Below are 23,992 nucleotides of genomic sequence, written 5' to 3'. Positions count from 1 at the left end.
GCGTGGTGGTTGTCACGCCCCCTGCCATAGTCTTGCATTAAGGGGACGGGCCGTGTTGTCACGAGGGGCGGAGCCATGACTTAACGATGCTCCGTCCCCTGTATCGTCCGTCATTATGCACAGAGCGAACTCGCTCTGTGCTGTAATGATAGCGGGGTGCCGCAGCGGGGATCCTGGGGCTCCCCAGCAGCGGGAACACGGCGATCTGACATCTTATCCTTTGGATAGGGGATAAGATGTCTAGAGGCGGAGTACACCTTTAAGGTAAAAAATGGGTCCGTCCTTAGGAGGTTAATAATATATGTTTTTATAATACTTTTGATGCAATCAAAGTCGTCTTTAACACAAGGCAAAAAATGCAGCTGCCCTGGGCACAGTCATTTCCGGGGGTTTCAAGCAGCTGCCCTTTGAGCCATCTGCCCTTTGAGCAGGCTGCTTCTCTCCTCTAATCTGCTGTCAGAGCAGAATTTCATCTGTGAGGAGAAGAGGACTTGCAATGTCTCTTCATGTAGACCCCCTTGTGCTTATATTTTATAAAAAAAATATGTGTGCTTGTGTGTATGTATACTGTGTGTGTGTGTGTGGGGCTATATATACACAGACTGTGTGTATATATTGGGTGGGAGCTATATATACACAAGTTATGTGTGTATATACTGTGTGGGGGCTATACTGTATAAACACTGTGTATATACTGTATGGGGGGCTATACATACTATGTTCGGAGTCCACAGATACATACATATATACAGCATCTCGCATAAGTGAGTACATTCCACACAATTTTGTAAATATTTTATTGTATCTTTTCATGTGACAACATTGAAGAAATGACACCCTACTACAATGTAAAGTAGTGAGTGCACAGCCTGTATAATAGTGTTTTACTCACCACACAGCCATTTATGTCTAAACCTTGGAAATTTCCAAATTGGACCGAATAAGCCATTTTTTATCCCCAGTAATATGTGACTTGTTAGTGTTACATTATTTCAGGTATAAATGGGAAACAGGTGTCTTAAATTTGGTGTTATTACTCTTACACTCTCTAATACTGGTCACTGGAGGTTCAACATGGCACCTCATAGCAAAGAACTCCCTAAGAATCTGAAAAAATAATAGTTTCTCATAAGGATGGAAGAAGATTGCCAATACCATGAAATTGAGCTGCATCTAGGTGGGAAAGATCAAATAGCAGTTTTACAGGACAGGTATCACTCAGAATAGGCCTTGTCATAGTCAACTAAAGAATGCAATAGATGTAAGAATGCTGCCAGCATTGCTGCATAGGTTGAAATTGTGGGGCCAGCCTCTTCTAAAGATGAAGCACAAGAAAGCCTGTTTGCTAAAGGCAAGCTGACTAAGGATATAAATTACTGGAACCATGTCCTGTGGCCTGGTAAGACCAAGATAAACCTATTGGGTTCAGATGGTGTAAAGCGTGAGTGGTGGCAACCAGGTGAGGAGTACAAAGACAATCGTGTCTTGTCTACATTCAAGCATGGTGGTGGCAAGAATGTCATGGTTTGGGGCTTTATGAGAGCTGCTGGCACTGAGGAGCTACAGTTCATTGAGAGAACCATGAATGCCAACATGAACTGTGACATACTGAAGCAGAGCATGATCCCCTCCCTTCAGAGACTGGGCCGCAGGACAATGTTTCAACATGATAACAACCCAAAAGACACCTCCAAAACCACTGCCTTAATAAAGAAGCTGATCATAAACTCCATCAGTTCCATCAGTGCTAGAAAATAATGGTGGTTACACCAAATATTGACACTTTAAGCCAATTTGGACCTTTTCCACTTAGGGATGCTCTCACTTTTATTGCCATGGTTTAGACATTAATGGCTGCGTACTTAGTTACTGTATACAGGCTGTGCCCTTATTACTTTACATTGTAGTTCAGTGTCATTTCTTCAGTGTTGTCATATGAAATGATATAATAAAATATTTACAAAAATGTGAAGGGTGTACTGACTTTTGTGAGATACTATATATGAATATCATAATATATATAAATAAGATTTCATGTTTTTTTCATATATCCTTTTAGACAAAGTAGTTTTTGCCGCATTGGTTAACTTTTTGTTGTCTACGTCATTGAGACATATCAAAAGTTCTGAATGGTTGGGGTCTGAACACACATATATTTAGTTCCATCAAGCTCATTATAAGACCTGGCCAAACCTTACCTGATAGAAAACATTGAAGTGCTACTGACTGATTTATCTTTGTACAAATGTCCTCAGGATCTCCACTGAAAGGCAGGAATGGGAAACCATTGTCCGTGAACTGCTCATTTACGGTTAATAAGCCAAGTTGGTTTGTGTTGTTACGAAGTGCAGTGGCTAGTTTGATGTCACTACCATACACCTGGCTTCCATCAGTATATGCGGTCACAACGTTTATCTGTTCACGAACTGGAGATACCGAACTGCACATAGGTGCGTGGCGAAACATTGGGATACACTCAGAGCCATTAACATATCGAGAATCATTTAATGGAATCTAAAACAGAAAGTAAAATTGTATAATGTTGTCAGATTCAATGTTGACAAAAGTACTATGAATGTAAAGCCGATCTGCATTGTGTTAACAATCATTAAAAAAACATTTGATGTTGCTGTAAAAACAATTTAAACATAAGAAGCAATTTTATGTAAAAGTGTGCCTTATTAGTAATAATTTGTAGCTATATGTTATCATAAACAGATCTTAAAGAGGACTTCTACCCAAAACATTAAATGTGACATTTTGGTTTCAAATCCTCCTAAATAGAAAAAAATCTGCATGTTGATGTCAATATTTAAGGAGATCTCTGTTGAAAATTAACTTATCCCCTATCCACAGGATAGGGAATAAGCAGCTGTCAATCCCAGGGTTTGGACCTCCTGTGATCTTCGGCACAGGACCCAGCTCTCAGTGAGGAGCGTGTGCTTCAGCCTGCACAAGCTCCATACATTTGTTTGGGAGCACCAAATAGACCCAAGTACAGCACTCGGGTATCATCAGCACTCCCATAGAAATGAATGGAGCGCATGCCGTCTACCAGTAGACAATAGTGTTGAGCGGCATAGGCCATATTCGAATTCGCGAATATTCGCGAATATATGGACGAATATTCGTCATATATTCGCGAATATTCGCATATTCGTTATATCCTTGTTTTATTTTCGCGTATGCGAAAATACGAGCATGCGAAAATTAGCATATGTGGAAATTCGCATATGCGAAAATTAGCATATGTTAATTTTCGCATATGCGAATTATCGCACGCCAGTCTCACACAGTAGTATTACAGCCTTCTTTACACCACACAAGCTGGAAGCAGAGAGGGGTGATCACTGTGATGTGTACTGTGAAAGAAAAAAAAAAAAAAAAAAACGAATATTCGTAATTACGAATATATAGCGCTATATTCGCGAAATTCGCGAATTCGCGAATATGCGATATTCGCGAATAATATTCGAATTGCGAATATTCGCGAGCAACACTAGTAGACAACACACGCTTTTTAAAGAGAGAGCCAGGATCTAGTCCCAGGGATCGTGGGGGGTCCCAGAAGTCAGGCCCTCTGCTATCAGCTACTTATCCCCCATCCTATGGATAGAGGATAAGCTAGTTTTCTACAGAGTTCTCCTTTAAGATGTACTTTACAATTAAATATGACTTTTCCCATTTTAGCAATCTAGTCAGGATAGCCAGACTCAGTATTGTCACCCTTCTGTAGGGTTAATAGTTATGAATAGAGTTGAACAAAACAAGCCCCCTGAGCTCAGATTCGATCCAAACTTTTGGGGGGTTCGGGGCTCACTGAACTTTCGAACATTGCCATGTTTGGCTCGCACAACTGACAATGTTGGGGCTGTGCTGTGCTCGCAGCTGACCACCGCGAGTACATCTCAGCCCAGCAAGGAAGGAGTTAAGCAGCGCTGCTAGTTAACTCCTTGGAGGGGAGGGGGGTGTATACATATAGATGGCTGTATAATGTATACAGTAAAGAGAGTGATGCTTATTATCTAGTTGCTGATCCTGGCCTCTTCTTGTGTAGTTCCCCCCCCCCCCACCCCCACACACACACACACACACCTTTATGACATTATTGCTAGATTTCAGCGAACCAAACACTTTCTGAAAGTTTGGCAAGCCAAACTTTCATAAGGCTCACTCAATTCTAGTTATGAAACAATCATTTAACGTGGGATCCAAAAAGCCACCTTTCTTAGTTGATCATGGTAAATAGCAGTAAGAGGTAACCTGTTGGCGCTAAATGGCTTTTGTCAAGCAAAATATTTTTTGTTCGTATAAAAACAGGGGCATAGCAAATATGGTCTATTTTGGGACTGATATAGTTGTGTTCCCATGCTGGCATATACAATAAATAGGACATTTTCACACAATGAACCTTAAAGGGGTACCTCTGCCCCTAGACATCTTATCCCCTATCCAAAGGATAGGGGATAAGATGTCTGATCATGGAGGGGCCCACCTCTGGGAACCCCCACGATCTCTCCTGCAGCACCCCTATCATCTGGTGCACGGAGCGAGCTTCGCTCCCTGTCTGATGACTGGTGATGCAGGGGCCAGAGGATTGTGAGATCTCGGCCCCGCCCCTTAATGCAAGCCTATAGGAGGGATGTGGTGGCCATTACGCTCCCTCCCATAGACTTGCATTGAGGGGGCGGGGAGTGATGTCACAAGGGAGCGGGGCCGTAACATCACGATCTTCTGGCCCCTGCATCGCCAGTCATCAGGCATGGAGCGAAGCGCACTCCGTGCACCAGATGATAGAGGTGCTGCAGGAGAGATTGTGGGGGTTCCCAGCGGCAGGACCCCTGCAATAAGACATCTTATCCCCTATCTTTTGAATAGGGGATGAGATGTCTAGGGGTGGAGTACCTCTTTAAGGGAAACTATTAGTAAGGCTAGGCCTTGCTAACCTGCTGATTAGGACATGGTAGAGTGAGGATGAAGTCACCTTTATAATGTGTCCAGGATTAGCCATTATCCTATAAAATAAATTTTTATAACCATGCAAATTAGGGTGTTCCTTTTCACCGAGGTGCACCGAGTCACCTGCCTGCTACAAATGAATATTCATTCTCTGCAGTGACATAACTCATGGCCACTCTGCGCTTGGTGGCGGCAAATGACGTCACTGCAGAGGATGAATATTTATCAGTAGGCGTTATACAGGAGCAGGCAGGTGGATCTGTGCACCAAAGAGTAAAGAAACGCCCCAGAGCAAAAAATGCCCCCAAAAAAAGGAATTTTACTGAATTTGGGCTAATCATGGACATATAATAAAGGTGACATCATCCTTACTGTACCATTTCATGCAGCCAATCAACCTGTCTAATAGGGCCTTCAGTTGGTTTCCACTAGGTTTCCATTGCTTTTTGTAATGCTGCAGTAACAAGAGATAGTGACCTGATGAAAAGTCAGCTTTACTTTATTCAATAGATAAAGGGATTGTCTGGCATGCTATGTATGTATATTTTTAAAGGGATCAGACTGAATTAAAAATAAAAAGCATTACTCGACTCCCTGATGTCTCAACACTGCCCTTCCACTGCTCACTGGATACCCGCTGATCTTCCCTTCTTGTTCCCCACAGAGGAAATGGCTGGTCATGTGGTCATTGGCTGCAGCAGTTACCTGTATTCCCGCCATTTACTCTGTGTCAAGGTGGGGCCAGGAAGTGATGATTAACGTGGCAAGTATGGGAGATTAGCAGGTGTTAAGCAATGTTTTTTTTTTCTTTATCCCAGCCTGACCCCTTAGAAAAAGTTGGACAATCCCTTTAAAGTAGCATCATAGTGTGTTTCTAAGGTAAGTTCTATCAGTAATCTGCCAAACCAGTTTGTCTACATTTGTGAACTTTCGGTTCAAATCTATGTATATAACTATGTGGCCATTTGTTTCAATTTAAAATCTTAAAAGTTAGATGTGGTGATAAAATACTCATACCATTAATGGGAAACATGGGTGTGCCTGCACACAGCTCTTTTCACAATCAACACCTTCAAAGAATGTTGTTCTTGAAGGGACGTCAGGAGTGAGGCTGGTATCGTGATCAATCCACTGACCCCATTGCATGAACATGAGTGATCTATCTTCATCCAAGACGAGTGACTCGGTAGGGAACTTCACAATTTCATTTGACACTTTCCGAGCCTGTTGAAGAACATCTCAGTTAATGGTCTTTGTGTGCATTTATCATTAAACGTAGCTGCCAACTGTACTAACTACCCATTAAGTACATTATGTATATGTATTTTTAAGCCAGTCTCCTGAGTGATACATTAGTGGTAACACCTGTTTTATAACACGTAATAATAGAACTTCGCACACCACTTATTCACTGTGAAGTAGATACTGATTTTATTAGCAATCCAAAAGCAAACAATATGACGTTTCGGTCCTACCAGGTAGGACCGAAACGTCATATTTTGTTAGCTTTTGGATTGCTAATAAAATCAGTATCTACTTCACCGTGAATAAGTGGTGTGCGAAGTTCTATTATTAAGTGTTATAAAACAGGTGTTACCACTAATGTATCACTCAGGAGACTGGCTTAAAAATACATATACATAATGTACTTAATGGGTAGTTAGTAAGTGGTGTGCAAAGTTCTATTATTAAGATTTATCTAAGGATAACTAACTCCAGCACCCACGACACTTTAGAGAGTGACGTATTTCTACATAACCTGTTTTATAACAGTCATTGACTTCAATCGGATCTGTGTAAAGGTTGCTTTACCCTTTGGTGGCATGCAGGAAAATTGAACACTTATATGGACATTTATCAACGGGTTTAGTCAGGTTTTCTTTACTATAATGGTCGCAAAATTGTTGCAACTGCGACTACACGATTTTTCGTGCGACATTTTGACTGAAAAGCGAGAAAAGCAAGTTTTCCAAAAATTAACTATGTAGTAATAATTTTAAAATGGACTACGGGTAGTCAGGTATTTATTAACTGCGACAGTCGCAACTGCGCAAAAAAAAGTCGCAACAGCGTTAAAAATTGACTAAATTTACTCCAGCTCAAACATGGAGCAGAAAAAGCTACTACCAAAGTAAAAAAGGAAAAAATGCTTACGTGAAAGAAAATTATCAACAGGCTGAAACCAGTTGATAAATAAGTCACACGTAAGCAAAAAAAAAGTAAGGAAAAAATTAATTAAAAAAAGGAATACATAAGCAAACATTGATAAATGTCCCTCTTAGTGCCCAATCCACCCACATAGATGACTACTGTAGATCCCAGCATTGGAAGCCATTGTGTTCGGCTTACTGTCCAAAGTGGACCCCTTAAAGGGTCCCTTTTTAGGTATAGTGTGACTATTTAGTCTACTTTAGCCTTAATTAGTGTGGTATATATATAAAGTACATTATTCAGTAGACAGGGCTTGATGCACAGTAACGTGACATCTGTCTAAAATGATACTGACCTAGAATCTCTTGCTGACTATTACATTACGGGGCATTGCAAAGAACTGTACTGAAACAGTGGGATTGTCAAATTGGTAGTTGTCGGCAGAGAAGTTAGTGGAGTAGAAATTCCCACTGCTAATAATTTAGAACCCAATTAGATAAATTACTTGCTAAGTTATTCTTACCAATGGTAGAGTAAACCCATTGATGGGACGGTCTTTAGTCCAGCCTCGTGGCAGTGTTGCACCATCCTCATAATCTGGCTTGAGAAGACGTTTGAAACCAGTGTTAGATGCACCAAGAATAGGATTCTTTCTGTAACAATATAGTAAAAGGACAAATAGTACTTTATTTACGAGCTGCAATGTAGTCTTAAAGCAGCCTATCCCTACTGGATCCATTTGAATGAACTGGATGGAGTCACATATTGACTCTGGTCAGCTAATTTTTGGACCATGCCGCGATCCCGCATCATATCGCGTCGGTCACGGCGCTAATCAACGGCCGGGACCCGCGGCTAATACCACACATCGCCGATCGCGGCGATGTGCGGTATTAACCCTTTAGAAGCGGCGGTCAAAGCTGACCGCCGCTTCTAAAGTGAAAGTGAAAGTGACCCGGCTGCTCAGTCGGGCTGTTCGGGACCGCCGCGGTGAAATCGCGGCGTCCCGAACAGCTGATCGGACACCGGGAGGGCTCTTACCTGCCTCCCCGGTGTCCGATCGACGAATGACTGCTCCGTGCCTGAGATCCAGGCAGGAGCAGTCAAGCGCCGATAATGCTGATCACAGGCGTGTTAATGCACGCCAGTGATCAGCATTAGAGATCAGTGTGTGCAGTGTTATAGGTCCCTATGGGACCTATAACACTGCAAAAAAAATGTAAAAAAAAAGTGTTAATAAAGGTCATTTAACCCCTTCCCTAATAAAAGTTTGAATCACCCCCCTTTTCCCATAAAAAAAATAAAACAGTGTAAAAAAAATAAAAAATAAACATATGTGGTATCGCCGCATGCGTAAATGTCCGAACTATAAAAATATATCATTAATTAAGCCGTACGGTCAATGGCGTACGCACAAAAAAATTCCAAAGTCCAAAAAAGCGTATTTTGGTCACTTTTTATATCATTAAAAAATGAATAAAAAGTGATCAAAAAGTCCGATCAAAACAAAAATCATACCGATAAAAACTTCAGATCACGGCGCAAAAAATGAGTCCTCATACCACCCCATACGTGGAAAAATAAAAAAGTTATAGGGGTCGGAAGATGACATTTTTAAACGTATAAATTTTCCTGCATGTAGTTATGATTTTTTCCAGAAGTGCGACAAAATCAAACCTATATAAGTAGGGTATCATTTTAACCGTATGGACCTACAGAATAATGATAAGGTGTAATTTTTACCGAAATATGCACTGCGTAGAAACGAAAGCCCCCAAAAGTTACAAAATGGCGTTTTTTTTTCGATTTTGTCGCACAATGATTTTTTTTTCCGTTTCACCGTGCATTTTTGGGTAAAATGACTAATGTCACTGCAAAGTAGAATTGTCGACGCAAAAAATAAGCCATAATATGGATTTTTAGGTGGAAAATTGAAAGGGTTATGATTTTTAAAAGGTAAGGAGGAAAAAACGAAAGTGCAAAAACGGAAAAACCCTGAGTCCTTAAGGGGTTAAGGTCAAAGAAATTTTTGCCTTGGTTTTGACCTTAATGTCTCTGTATAATTGTTACTGATGTAGCAATTGTAGCAATTGTTATTATCGTTCTATTAAAGCATAAGGATATACCACTGGCACACCACTGTTTACATGAGAATACCTTTTTTACAGTATCCTAATGTATACAAGTGTCAGAGACTGGAAAAATTACGTGAGTGGGGCCTGGATATAGCTGATTGAGGACTTTCATATTTGTATTTACATTATGAAGGATATTGACAGCGACTTCATGACTTATTACCTGTTATTACACTCTCCTGTGATGGTCCGGTAGGGTGAAGAGTCACACTCTTTTGGCAGGTGCTGATAGGCACATCCACTTAGCTGAGAAAGAACAGCTTTTTGTTTAGCTGTTAGTACATCTATGGAGTAAAATATGCACAATGATAACTTATTTCTATAAAATGAACATATGTCAGATGTATACATTAAACCTTTTTAAGTGTAAGTGTATCCTTTTTTTGGTTATTTATTTATGTTTTTTATGCATATGGGGTGTCCTGGAGCAGGATCACCTTTTTCTGCTCTGAACACTGTTCAGGTGGTTGTAGCCTATTTCATTAAATGTATATCTATGCAAGTGTATTTATCTTTGTATTTATATATTTTATGCAAGCACCAAACCTATGCAAGTGTAAGGGGTTATCTTTTTTTTTTACCTAAAAGTCAATGCTTTCTGTGCAAGAGCTAATTAATGGTTGAGGGTCTGTCCTGTCTCCAACCCAGTCCCTAAGGGCAGAGAAGGGACCTAAAGCACATGTTGTAGTAAAATTGACATCACCCACACTACCATGAATATACAGTAGTATAGTGCAGGTGCAGGAGATCCCCTTTAAAACACTCTTTACCTTGCTCTGATTTGTTCAGGCAGCCCTGAGATATCTTTCCTGTGGCTGGTATGCTAATTGTATTAACACTCTTGAGCCTGTTTAAATTGGACACATGCCAGAACAGAATTACAGTCCTATGCCAAAAGTCTAAGTTGTATAATGTTATAGACCAATGTTATCTAAGTACTGTCAGGGTCAAGCCACTAAGGGACTTAGTCCTTAGTCTCAGTCAAATCTAGTCTCGAATCAAGTCTTAAGTGGTAGTCTAAAGTCTTAAGTGTCAAGTCTCATCTGCAAGTGCAGTGTAGAAGAGGCCAGAATCACCGCACGCCAGTAGGGATGGAGAACCAATCTACTTGTTTGTTAAATTACTAAAGGACTGTGACAGTGACATGTTACCAGTTACTTATTAACTTCTAAAGTGTATACAGAGTACTATATTCCAAGTCTATGTCATTACAAGTATATTCTACTGTATTGGATTTTCAACATCAGTAAAGAACAACTGGTATCCATAAATCCTTGCTTTTGAGGTATTTACCTCCTGGGGCTTTGATACAGATACTGTAGCTGATTTATTGAAGGAGTCTTAAGTAGGAACTGTCATCTTACTATGGGGTTGCTACACTCCGGCCACCTGACAACTACAACCCTCATCATCCTAATTACAACCCTACTAATGACATTACACAACTGACAACCTTGCTAGCTAAGTATCCATGTTGACTGATTTCTTCCTACTACACGTACATCAACTATTACGTATAAGCTTGTGTCTGTTTTTGTGTCATAAAAAAGTATACAAGACTGGAATGGGCTACAAGGTAATTGCTTTGGGGGTGTTTTTCTGCTAATGGGACAGGACAAATTCACAGCATCAAAATAACCATTGATGGGATCATGTACTGTCAAATCTTGGGTGAGAACCTTCTTCTCTCAGCCAGGGAATTGAAAATGGGCCGTGGATAGGTATTCTAGCACGACAATGAACCCAAACACACGGCCAAGGAAACAATGGAGTGGCTGAAAAAGAAGCACATTAAGGTCTTGGGGGGCCCAGCCAGTCTCTAGACCATAATCACATGGAAAATCTGTGGAGGGAGCTGAAGGTTTAAATTGCCAAAAGTCAGTCTCGAAACCCTAATGACTTGGAGAAGATCTGCAAAGAGGAGTGGGACAAAATCCCTCCTAAGATGTGTGCAAACCTGGTGTCAACTACAAGAATCATAGGACCTCTGTGTATGCCAACAAGGGTTTTGCAATCAAGTACTAAGTCATGTTTCGCAAAGGGATGAAATGCTTATTTTAAGTAAAATGCAAATCCATTTATAACTTGTTTAAAATGTGTCTATTTTTTATTTTTTGATGTTATTCTGTTGCTGACTGTTCAAATAGACCTACTAGTAAACTTATAAATTGATAATTTCTTTGACAATGGACAAAGAAACAAAATCAGCAGGGGATAAAATACTTTTTTCCTTAAAGGGGTACTCCGGTGGAAAACTTTTTTTTTTTTTTTTAATCAACTGGTGCTAGAAAGTTAAACAGATTTGTAAATTACTTTTATTAAAAAAAATCTTAATCCTTCCAGTTCTTATTAGCTGCTGAATACTACAGAGGAAATTATTTTCTTTTTGGAACACAGAGCTGTCTGCTGACATCATGACCACATTGCTCTCTCCTGACACCTCTGTCCATTTTAGGAACTGTCCAGAGTAGGAGAAAATCCCCATAGAAAACATATGCTGCTCTGGACAGTTCCTAAAATAGACAGAGATGTCAGCAGAGAGCACTGTGATCATGATGTCAGTAGAGAGCACTGTGTTCCAAAAAGAAAATAATTTCCCCTGTAGTATTCAGCAGGTAATAATTACTGGAAGGATTAAGATTTTTTAATAGAAGTAATTTACAAATCTGTTTAACTTTCTGGCACCAGTTGATTAAAAAAAATAAAAAAAAGTTTTCCACCGGAGTACCTCTTTAATGACACAAGTAAAAGAAATTACCTGGCTAGTTGCTGATACTAAACTTTAACTTCCCCCCCTAGTTTTCATTAGTAACCATTGTCCTAAAAACCAAAACAAAAAATACCTCACCATTGATTTATACATTCTCACTGGGAATCCTGAAAGGACTGTCTGACAGTTCTTGCGTTCTATCAACTAATGGTAGTCCTATTGTAACCTCTGGGCCTAATGTAATATCATTAAAATGGGTCCCACTTATCATGTACCATTCATGATATCTTTGGCTAAGCGTCCTTTGGGTCTACTCAGACACTCGAGCTAGGGGGTAATACCTGAGACATTGAAGGGTCCTGGATGCATCTTTTTCAGCCTCTCATTTACGAGCTGGAGAGTCAAATCAAAGTAATCTGCTGATCGGATGAAATTTCTACTTTTTCCTACAGGTTGCTTGGTAAAAGCCATCATATCTTGAATTCTTGGTGTTTTCGTTTTCAGTCGTGTCTTCAAACTAAAATTATGTTGAAAGGGTATTGGTTACAAAAACATTCTACTCAAAATACATAGAATTTCTATAAAGGTTTCCTGGCCCCGTTGACCAGACACAATTATATGTCATAAGTCATTCAGCAATCTCCATCAAGCTACCGCAAGCATATCCCGACTCATTCTGTGTGATATGTCAAAAGTTTTCTTTTTCAATGAAATGTCCCTGTCTTTAAAAAAAAACAGAGTTGCAGAGTGGTTGATCAGGATATGAGGTTTCAGACCCACCAGTCACTAGAATGAGCAGGGAGAAGCTAAGCTAAGCACCACTCTTCCAGTCTCTCTCTTTACTTCAGGAGATGGGTTTTTAGAAAGTCTGTGGCGCACATCGTATGTAGTGAACAGAAAGAAGGGAAGACAAGCACTTAGCTAAGTGATTCACCACACTCATTCCAGCAGTCCGTGAGGGTCTCAGCACTAGTGTTGAGCGGCATAGGCCATATTCGAATTCGCGATATTTCGCGAATATATGGACGAATATTCGTCATATATTCGCTAAATTCGCATATTCGTAATGTTCGCGTTTTATTTTTGCGTATGCAAAAATTCGCGTATGTGAAAATTTGCTTATGCGAAAATTTGCATATACAAAAATTAGCATAAGTGACAATTCGCATATGCGAAAATTTGCATATGCAAATTTTCGCATATGTTAAACTTCGCACGCCAGTCTCACACAGTAGTATTAGAGCTTTCTTTACAACACACAAGCTGGAAGCAGAGAGGGGTGATCACTGTGATGTGTGCTGTGAAAAAAAACAAAAAAACGAATATTCGTAATTACGAATATATAGTGCTATATTCGCGAATATTCGCAAATTTGCAAATAAAATTTGTATTGCGAATATTCGCGAGCAACACTACTCAGCACACACACCTCGACTGATCAAAACTTTTAACATTCACAGTCGTGAATGGTGAGAGGTGCATATTCCTCTTAGTGTGAACTGTTGGTATATTCTAAATGAGGGGCAGTGCCAATGTGTATGAATTGTCTTTTGAAGTTACTGGACACTTGATTGCTTGTACACTGTGATGTTGCTGTATGTATACTTCTATTACTGTATTGCAGCATCATGTCATTTGCCTATCTTCTATTTCATCAAGCCTTGGCAGGGTGTCCTAGTCATACTATCATGGCTGGCCAGAAGACCCTCACTAGTACCCGCACCTCAAACGGCACCTCGCTATCTGCTATCCTGTGTCAGCTGCAGTGAACAGTCAGCACCCATCATATATGCAGTGGGCTCTGCCCCTGAGCCACTCCATACTTCCTGAATGCCACCATGGGCATAAGGATTAACGGGGGATATTCAGGCTAGGTGCCTGAGGAAATAGGGCCCAGGTCACGAGATGGATCTTCCCTGGTCTGAGACTAAGTCTAGACCTAAGGATGGCCATCAATATAAATGTTCCAGAAAACCCCTTTAAAGCTATTAATTATTTTCTATTTCTTTTGTTTTTACTTTGTTCTAGTATATAAATATGCTGTGTCCACCAGCTTCTTGGCTTCTTTGACATAATTCAGAATAACTTCATCCTCTACTGTAATATCTTCATCTAAAAGAAAGAAAAACATTATTCCTATAACACTACAATATAAAATGCAAAGTATACATTATACAGCTCTACAGTATACAATATATTATCCTAAAATACAAGATATTATATAATGCATCATACAGCAAAATATACAATATACAGCAATACAATATTCAGCGTATCAGTGCAGTCAAAAGAGGTGTCTTATGAACAGTACATAAGCTATTTATATAAGGAGTCCTTATATGTATGACTAAAGGTCAGGTTATGAACGCATACAGGTATTCACTTTGCTGTTTGTGTTAAATGGACATATAAGTTTAGCCTTTGGTTTAACTTAAATATTTAAAATGACTTACCCATATGATGGCCCAAGACATGGTACCTGACAGCTATTGGTCCTGAATCCCCATGAATGTGCACATAAAGCTCAGGGCTTTTTCTGTTAAAAAGATCTGTGGCCAACCTGAGATTGCATTTGCATTATCATTCCATAGCTTAGGCTGCCCTGATCATGCATCTTTTTTAAAGGTTTCTTGATACGCCCTTCCGTTCCAGAGATATGAGGGTTTATCATTTTTTTGGCAATTTAGGAAATCAGCCAGATGGGCATTAATGAAATGGAGCAGTTCAGCTTAGAAAAATGTATCCCCTATCCAAAGGATAGGAGATAAGTGTCAGATCTCTGGGGGTCCGAACGCTCCAGCTTGGCGCTCCGGATCTCCTCCTGCATGGAGCTGTGTCAATCACCGCACAATGCAGTAGTCAACACGCCCTCTCCATGCATCTCTATATCTCATCTCAGAGATACCCGAGTACAGCGCTTTAGCTCTCACATAGAGATAAATGGAGGGCATGTGCTGACCCTTGTTCCATGCAGGAGGACAGCCGGGGTGTTGGTTGGGAGATCGTGGCGATCCCAGCAGTCAGACTCCCCGTGCTCTGACAGGTGACGAGTAGTATTCTTTAGTCAGGGGGATATGTTTTAGGCATACACACCCCTCAATGTTAAACAAATGCCCCTCTTGACTGTATAATCCCACCCATCACATGATATTCCCTTCCATTACTAAAATTAAGTTCACATACATCTGACTGAGTCCCTAAATTGAAACAAACTATAATCCCACATATGTCAGAAACGGAAGGGCATATCAAAATACTGTAAAAAGGTGTGTTATCGGGTTTGGGTTGGCCACAGGTCCCATAGGAAAACAGTAGTCCCACCGAAGATCCTTGCCTTAAAGAGTACTCCGGTGGAAAACTTTTTTTTTAAATCAACTGGTGCCAGAAAGTTAAACAGATTTGTACATGACTTTTATTAAAAAATCTTAATCCGTCCAGTACTTATTAGCTGCTGAATATTACAGAGGAAATTATTTTCTTTTTGGAACACAGTGCTCTCTGCTGACATCACGACCACAGTGCTCTCTGCTGACATCTCGGTCCATTTAAAGAACTGTCCAGAGTAGGAGAAAATCCCCATAGCAAACATATACTGCTCTGGACAGTTCCTTAAATGGACAGAGATATCAGCAGAGAGCACTGTGCTTGTGATGTCAGCAGAGAGCACTGTGTTCCAAAAAGAAAATAATTTCCCCTGTAGTATTCAGCAGCTAATAAGTACTGGAAGGATTAAGATTTTTTTAATAGAAGTAATTTACAAATCTGTAACTTTCTGGCACCAATTGATTTAGAATAAAAAAGTTTTCCACCGGAGTACCCCTTTAACGTATGCTGTTGTTTGCCAAAAGATATCCGTTGTGCCAACATAGTCAAAAGTCTACAAATTTTGGCTACATTTTGTACCCTGTATTATTGTCCACAGTTTTTTAAGGTATAGAAAAGTTAAGTATACATTCCTTTCCTGCACCACAAATAAGTTTCTTTTTCCCTATAGAAGAGTATTAGGGACGTATGGTATGGTGTAGGTCAAAGTGTGTACATGTTTAGTGGGAGCTAGGCAAATAATAAAAAAACATTACTCAGAGACAGTAACACAAGTATAGGATTAAACAGGGCTTCTCCTTTTTTATTTTTAGCACAAAATAAAAGTACAGCCTTCACATTCAAGCACAATTATACAAAATAAACGATTGTCAAAGTACTAACTAATTACAGTGTTCCCTTACTATGGCGATGACTTCCTAACAGTCACCCGACAAAAACAAGATGTGTTACCCATAGAGTCTGCAGACCTCAGACTCTCCAAACCCCCATCAGAGTTTAAAGAGGTACTCCACTGGAAAAAAAATTATTAAATCAACTGGTGCCAGAAAGTTAAACAGATTTGTAAATTGCTTCTATTTAAAAATCTTAATCCTTTCAGTACTTATCTGCTGGTGGATGTTCCAGAGGACCATAGTGATCTCTGCTGACACCTCTGTCAATTTTAGGAACTGTACAGAGCAGGATAGGTTTCCTATGGGGATTTGCTCCTACTCTGGACAGTTCCTAAAATGGACAGAGGTGTCAGCAGAGAGCACTGTGGTCAGACAGAAAGGAAATTCAAAAATAAAATAACTTCCTGTGAAGAATACAGCAGCTAAGTACTGGAAGGATTAAGATTTTTAAATATAAGAAATTTACAAATCTGTTTGACTTTCTGGCACCAGTTGATTTATAAATAAAAATGTTTTCCAGTGGAGTACCCCTTTAAGTTCCACACATACTCCCTTTCAGACTGTGTTAACATTTTTGTTAGCCTGGTAATAGGCAGCCTCCAGCACCTGAGGTTACGTGGGACAAAATAAAAAACCTGGACTGGCCAGGAAGGGAATGACTGGCCCCACTACCAAGCTGCCTGTGATTCCATGAAACATGAAAAGTCCCTTAACATGAAAAAGTCCCACATTTATTAACTTTTTTTTTAGTTTTAGTTTGGTGGGAGGGAGAGCTCTAGGAAATGTCCTGGTTGTTCCCAATGTACGTGTAGGATTAAAAGAGGCCGTGGTGCTCTTGAAAAGGTCCAGTGCAGCAGAAATGTTTATCTCCAGAGCTGTGCTTCTATACAATCTTGTCTCTGAGCTCTTCAGGCCATTCTTTCACCTTATGGCTTGATTTTTGCTCTGATATGCATTGTCAGCTGGGAGACCTTATATAGACAGGGCTGTGTCTTTCCATATCCTGTCCAATCACCTGAATTTACCACAGGTGGGTTCTGATCAATGTGTAAAAACCTGAGATGATAGAATGAAAAGGGAGAACCCCCAGTGCTAAATTTCAAATGTAAGGGGTCTGAATACTTATGTCCATGAGAAATTTTAGTTTTTCCTTTTTAATAAATTTGATAACATCTCTAAAATTCTCATTTAACATTCTTATTAGAGGGGAGTGCAGAATAAAAAAAAACTTTGTGGGGGAGATTTATCAAAATGTGTCCAGAGGAAAAGTTGCCCAGTTGCCCATAGCAACCAATCAGATCACTTCTTTTATTTTTAACAAGGCCTCTGCAAAATGAAAGAAGCGATCTGATTGGTTGCCATGGGCAACTTTTCCTTTGGACAGGTTTTGATAAATCTCCCCCAATATGTTTTTTAAGCACAGGGCCACAACATAACAAAATTAGAAAAAAGTGAAAGGGTCTGATGACTTTCCAAATGCATTGTATGGGCATACAGTGGAATACAACATCAGCTCAAAGATGGAAGCTCCAGGGGTAACTGTCCATACATAGATAACTGCCATTTATCGACAGTCCGCTTTTTCACGTCCCTTAAAGGGGTACTCCGCCCCTAGACATCTTATCCCCAACCCAAAGCATAGGGGATAAGATGTCTGATTCCCAGTGGCGAGACCCCCGCGATCTCATCTGCAGCCCCCCTAGACATCCGATGCACAGAGTGAACTTCGCTCTGTGCCTGATGACTGGCTATGCATGGCGGAGGCTCGTGACGTCGCGGTAACGCCCTGCTCGTGACGTCATGGCCATGCCGTCTCATTGCAAGTCTATGGGAGGGGGTGTGATGGCCGTCCCATAGACTTGCATTGAGGGGGCATGGCCATGACATCACAAGCGGGGCGCGGCTCAAGCCTCTGGCTTTGCACCCGATGCTCTAAACAAACGCCAGGAGCAGAAGGGAGATCGCAGGGGTCCCCTTTGAAAAGGGGATAAGATTCTAGGGGCGGAGTACCCCTTTAACTATCGGCCAATCATCCAAACATAATCTTAGTCACTCTGATAAAGCTAGTCAGTCTGCCCTCAGTCTGCCCAAACTTTGTCATCCGTCACCAATAGACTAACATGATATCTGTTTCCCAAATACATTTTTGAAGAATCTGGAGGTATGGAATAGCATATTCCACTACTATCTTTTTTGTGCCATATACAGTACTCACTTATACTGGACAAAATTTAGTTTAACAATAGACCCTTAAGGACCGTTTCAGTATGAATGAAGAGAGCTTTCCTAACAGACATACTAGATGAAGGGCAATATCTATATCTGAATATAACCTTACTGAAATATCAATGAAACACAGTTTACACATGCACAAATATGTCATTTCAGCCCAAGCATCCTATGTGACAGTACTTGTTTGCTTAATGTCCGTCAACATGAACAAGTGTGTATGTAGTTATCTACAAATATGTTGCTCTTCAATGTACACTATAGCACCTCCACACCCACAATATATGTCCTTTAAGGACATGTCTAAATTATTTAAAACAACTTTATGATTGTTATTATTATGGTACAATAATAAATACACTGTTTTATATTCAATGTCTCCAGTGCTGCCTTTCCGGTCATTCCCGCTGGCTTTATTCCATTCTGTGCAGCAATGACATGTCTGTACTCCCTGCAGCCAGTCACTGGCCTAGGTGGTAGATAGGATTAGACCACCAAGGCCAGTGATTGGCTGCAAGTTGAGGGAGTAAATTATAATTGCAGTGGTGTAAGCTAAGAAGAAGGGGAGGACCGGTGTGGTGGTACATAACATGCAGTAAAAAGAAATGAACTGATTCAACAAACTTTTTAAAGGGGTACTCCGGTGGAAGACAATTTTTTTAAATCACTTGGTGCCAGAAAGTTAAACAGATTTGTCTTAATCCTTCCAGTACTTAAATAGAAGTCATTTACAAATCTGTTAAACTTTTTGGCACCTGTTGATTTAAAAACATTTAAATGAATAGCCCAAGGTTAGAAAGACAGGGGTATTTATATAAAAACATTTAAAAAAAAAAACAACAAAAAACTTAAAACATTGCAACACCAGGACCATGGCACTGTTTCTGTTTTCTTATCCTGTGCAGCAACCCATATATAACAAACACCCAGGGTTTGAATAGTAGCATGATGTTATAGTCACATGTGAGCAGCAAAAGTGTTAATAATACTATAAAAATTCTAGAACCATATTATTGACTAAATAAGAGAATAGCTACAATAATGTGATCATCCAAATACATTGTATGTCTTAATTTAGTTTGCATTGCTTTTAATTTGTTCCAGTATATTGGGGTATAATTCTAACAATATAAAGGCAAAGTAAATTACCTTGGCTGGAATCAGAATCTGTATCTGCCAATACACTTGATAGTAAAAACACAGCACAAATAACTAGAAATTTCATTGTGAGACACCTGAAAAAGATATACAAAGTAATATAAATATACCAGTCATGCATTGATCATTGATACTCAGTATAAAAGATATCGGGCATCACTTACCTTCCTAGTTCTGCTGTAGAAGTGCCTCATTTACATTGGTATTTATAGGTACGGGTGGCAGTGAGTATATAGAGATACACCCCAGGGGCAGGTCTTTATTTGTGCCAGTCAAAGAGACTAAGATCTGGCAACACTTGATAAACATTATGTGCCAGTAAAGAGTATTGCATCTACGTCAGAATATAAAACAAAGGAAGAACAGAGAACAATTAATCTGAATTCCTCAGATTAGATTTCATAATTAAATGGCAGAAGCTGTAACAGGTGTTGCTTCACAGGTGTCAGCTCATACAGGTTAATCCCATACAAGAACAGTTGTGACAGTTCTGCCACAAAGTTTGCTGCTTCAGTCTTTTTAGATCTTGTAATGTAATGTTTATATGGCTACTGAAGTACGATAAGTATTTCATTATTTTTTATTTATTTTTTATGGAGAAATACATCAAGTTTATGCAAATACTCAATATTTATAGCGTTGACCCTTCTTGTTCTGCAATTCACCCTGATCTGAGGAAGGGGGTGGCTCCCCCGAAACGCGTCATCCTTGTTTATTTTATTGTTTTTATTTACTTAAATAAACCACTACAGTGTTTTATAATACTCCTGGCTTGGATCCACTTCTTACTTGAACCAGCAGCGCCTTTGAAAGGGTTTTTTTTTCCACGTATTGGTATACTACAGAGGAAATATTCTTTTCTTTTTGGATTTCTTTTCTGTCTGTCCACAGTGCTCTCTGCTTACACCTCTGACTATTTTAGGAACTGTCCAAAGTAGGAGAAAATCCCCATAGGAAACCAATGCAGACCTGGACAGTGCCTGACACGGACAGAGGTGTCAGCAGAGAGCACTGTGGACAGACAGAAAAGAAATCCAAAAAGAAAAGAATTTCCTCCGTAGTATACAGCCGCTAATAAGTAGGATTAAGATTTTTTTAATAGAAGTCATTTACAAATATGTTTATTTTTCTGGCACCAGTTGATTTAAAAAAAAATGTTAATGGTTGATTTAGAGGCAATCTTACAAGCAGCAATGTCCTTGCCTATAAATCCTGTATGAGGCAAAACAATGATGACGGCATGTGTTTCATTGGAAGTAACTATGGTTAACAGAAGAAATTAATGATTTCAAACACCTTCCCTTTTTTATAGCAACTAATATTTTTTAAGCAACTAGTAAGCAACATGACAGAGGGATATCACCTGCCTTGTCCTCTTGATCTTTTTCCTGAGCTAATGATATCACTGACATGATGTTAGAAGGTCATTTTGTTGTCAGGGCTGAAGTGCAGTGGAAAGTGTGTATTTGTGATTAAAGGCGTATTCTGGCCAAAGACATCTTATCCCCTATCCAAGCATCCAAGCATAGTGGTCTATAATAGAGCACAAAATGCAGTGGTCATTCATTTATCAACTGGGCAACAAAGTCACATTGATGCAAACAAAGCCAAAACCTCAGACCATGTCGACCCAGGCGGTAATACAAACTAAATAGGTGATGGGAAGTTTGTGCGCCAAATTTATGAAACAGCGTGTGACTTTTGCTGAATTTGACGCACGTTAGATTAAAACTATGCACATTTCAATGTCTAAACTACTGCGGAGAATAGATAAGGATGATAAATCTCCTCCAATGTGTTGCTTCTGTTCTGCTATCCTGCATCTGACCTGTACGTGTTTGCCTGACATTGCCTCTTCCGTACCCTTGTGTACCATGCTGCCCTCTTGTGCATGACCTGGTCTGCTGACAGTGAACTTGTGCTATCTGCCACAACTCATGTTCCAGAGCCAGAGGCTGAACCTGTGCCACCTGCCATGACTTATCTGCCTGAACAAAACTCAGCTACCTGACTGCCCAGCTATTACTCTTGTGTGCATCAGTCCCACCTTTGCCTGTTTCCCTGTGTTTGGCACTGGGAACATCTGGTCCACTGGGCTAGTAGCTACCCACACTAGTTCCTGAAGATGTAAAGGAGCAGAAGGCTAGCTACTGTATCCTGGAGATGAATAAAGGGTAAAAACCTAGAAGGTACTTTGACTCCACTCCTAGCAGGGCTGGACTGAGACCAAAAATAGGCCCAGCATTTTGGACTAAACAGCCCATTTCGGTCATGGGTGTGGTTATGTGTAAGCAGTGCCACAGAGGAGGAGTCCAAACATCAATTAGAGTTCAGTAAAATAGGTTAAATAACTGGAATAAAAAATAAATAATTAAAAGAATATCTAACATTAACACTACCTAACCTCACATTAATAAAACTAAAACAACTTCCCATGATAGACACATATACCTCTAAATAAATCATATAGTCCCCAAATAATACCAGTATATAAAGGAGGAAAAATACTGGTAACAATAGTACCAAAAATACCAGTATACAAGGTTTCCCCCATACAGTGACCATATAGGAGATATCAGCTCTACACAGGCTGTGCAGACACTATAAGTGATTACAGTGCAGTTACTATGGGAAACTCACAAGTAATGTCTACTCCTTTTTCACTTTCCTTTTGTCTTCTTCCTCCGACCCAGACCATGATGATTTCTTCAAGCCACAACTTGTTTCCAGAGAACCTGCTAGATAAACATTTTAGGCTCCACTTTTTTCCAGCACCTATAGCACCAACCAGTAATAATAACCTACTTGGCATCCCACACAGTAGACGTAATGATTCTGTGATATGGATTGAGGGAGCCATAAGACTTTAACCCCTTAAGGACACAGCCTATTTTGGCCTGGCCTTAAAGGGGTACTCCCCTGGTCAGCATTCGGAACATTTAGTTCCAAATGCTGTGTGCACGCTGTGGGGTCGGCCATGTCCCCTCGTGATGTCAGCCAAGCCCCCTAAATGCAAGTCTATAGTCCCCCTCTCAGGGACTTTCATTAAGGGGGCATGGTCTGACATCACGAGGGGGCGTGGCCGGCCCCCGCAGCACGCACACAGAATTTGGAACTAAATGTTCTGAACACTGACCAGTGGAGTACCCCTTTAAGGACACAGCCAATTACATTTTTGCGTTTTCGTTTTTTCCACCTCGCCTTCTAAAAATCATAACTCTTATATTTCATCCACAGACGCATGTGAGGACTTGTTTTTTGCATGACCAATTATACTTTGTAATGACATCACTCATTTTACCATAAAATGTATGGCAAACCCCAAAAATTATTATTTGTGTGAGGAAGTTGAAAAGGAAAGTGAAATTTAGCTAATTTTGTAAAGTTTTGTTTTCATATCATAGAGATGTAGACTAAAACTTAACATTTAATCAGTACTATTAAAATTGTCCTCTCAAAACTGGACAACCAAAGCATAACACACAGTGCACAAAACCAAACAAAAAAAGGTAAAGTGATAATGAAGGCTTTCTCCAATGTAAACAGGCAATTGATGCCTCGGTATGGCTGGGTTCACATCACGTTTTTCCTCATACGGGAGGACATACGGCAGGGGAGAGCTAAAACCTTGCACTCCCGTATCGTGCTGTATGCAGTCCCATATGTAATTCATTTCAATGAGCCGACCGGAGTGAACCGGTCGGCTCATTTTTCCCGTATGCGCGGTTTTCTACCGTACCTAAAACCGTAGTCAACCATGGTTTTAGGTCTGGTAGAAAACAGCATACGGGGGAAAATGAGCCTGGTTCACTCCGGTCGGCTCATTGAAATGAATTACATACGGGACCGCATACAGCAGGATACGGGAGCACAAGTTTTTAGCTCTCCCCTGCCTTATGTGCTCCCGTATGAGGAAAAAAGTGATGTGAACCCAGCCTATTACTGATAAGGTTACGATAGCAAAACACAAAAAATGTCAGCCTGTGGCGGTACCAAATATGTTTATAATTTAATTTTTTTTTTTTACGCTTTTTGAGGTTAAAATGGGAAAAAGGGGCATATGCATTGCAATGATCAGTATTATTGTCGATCTTTTTTGGTCTGCTCAATGTCAGACCAGAGAAGAAGACCCCAGGAGAGCAGTGGAGGCAGGTGAGGGGACCTCCATCTCCCATCTTGGATGATCATCCATCAGAACACCAGCATTGTCGCAGATGCCATGATCTGTATTGATCATGGCATCGGAAGGATTAATTGCGGACATCAGCGCAATCTCAGCAGCGATAACAGCCGAGACCTGCTGTACATGATGCGAGCACCAATCCGTTTCTCGGGTCATGTACAGGACGTCCTGGTGCGTTAAGTCCCATCGCATAACATCATTAAGGAATACACCATTTTACAGAGATTTTCCCGTCACCTAGGGATGTCAG

At 40.2% G+C, this 23,992-nt stretch overlaps 1 protein-coding gene across 5 annotated transcripts in view; it reads right to left on the bottom strand.

The window, feature by feature from the left end:
- Positions 1 to 23,992, bottom strand: part of LOC130357969 (myeloperoxidase-like) — a 68,010-nt gene that overhangs the window by 16,921 nt on the left and 27,097 nt on the right. For 3 of the 5 annotated variants that reach the window (XM_056560756.1, XM_056560757.1, XM_056560758.1), the window contains 8 exons: positions 19,724 to 19,893; positions 19,551 to 19,636; positions 13,974 to 14,067; positions 12,297 to 12,472; positions 9,409 to 9,529; positions 7,634 to 7,763; positions 5,977 to 6,183; positions 2,199 to 2,514 (listed from right to left, as the gene is read on the bottom strand). In XM_056560756.1, the coding sequence (XP_056416731.1) occupies positions 2,199 to 2,514; positions 5,977 to 6,183; positions 7,634 to 7,763; positions 9,409 to 9,529; positions 12,297 to 12,472; positions 13,974 to 14,067; positions 19,551 to 19,626 (1,120 nt within the window). In that variant the 5' untranslated portion in view covers positions 19,627 to 19,636; positions 19,724 to 19,893. Of the gene's footprint in view, positions 1 to 2,198; positions 2,515 to 5,976; positions 6,184 to 7,633; positions 7,764 to 9,408; positions 9,530 to 12,296; positions 12,473 to 13,973; positions 14,068 to 18,387; positions 18,414 to 19,550; positions 19,637 to 19,723; positions 19,894 to 22,199; positions 22,385 to 23,992 lie in introns of those variants that run through there. The other 2 variants (XM_056560760.1, XM_056560761.1) reach the window with 2 other exon arrangements.

This window comes from Hyla sarda, chromosome 2 (genome assembly GCF_029499605.1).
Source record: "Hyla sarda isolate aHylSar1 chromosome 2, aHylSar1.hap1, whole genome shotgun sequence".
Taxonomy (NCBI): Eukaryota; Metazoa; Chordata; class Amphibia; order Anura; family Hylidae; genus Hyla; species Hyla sarda.
The sequence above is the reverse complement of the archived record's forward strand: the minus strand, read 5'-3'. Positions and strand labels throughout refer to the sequence as shown.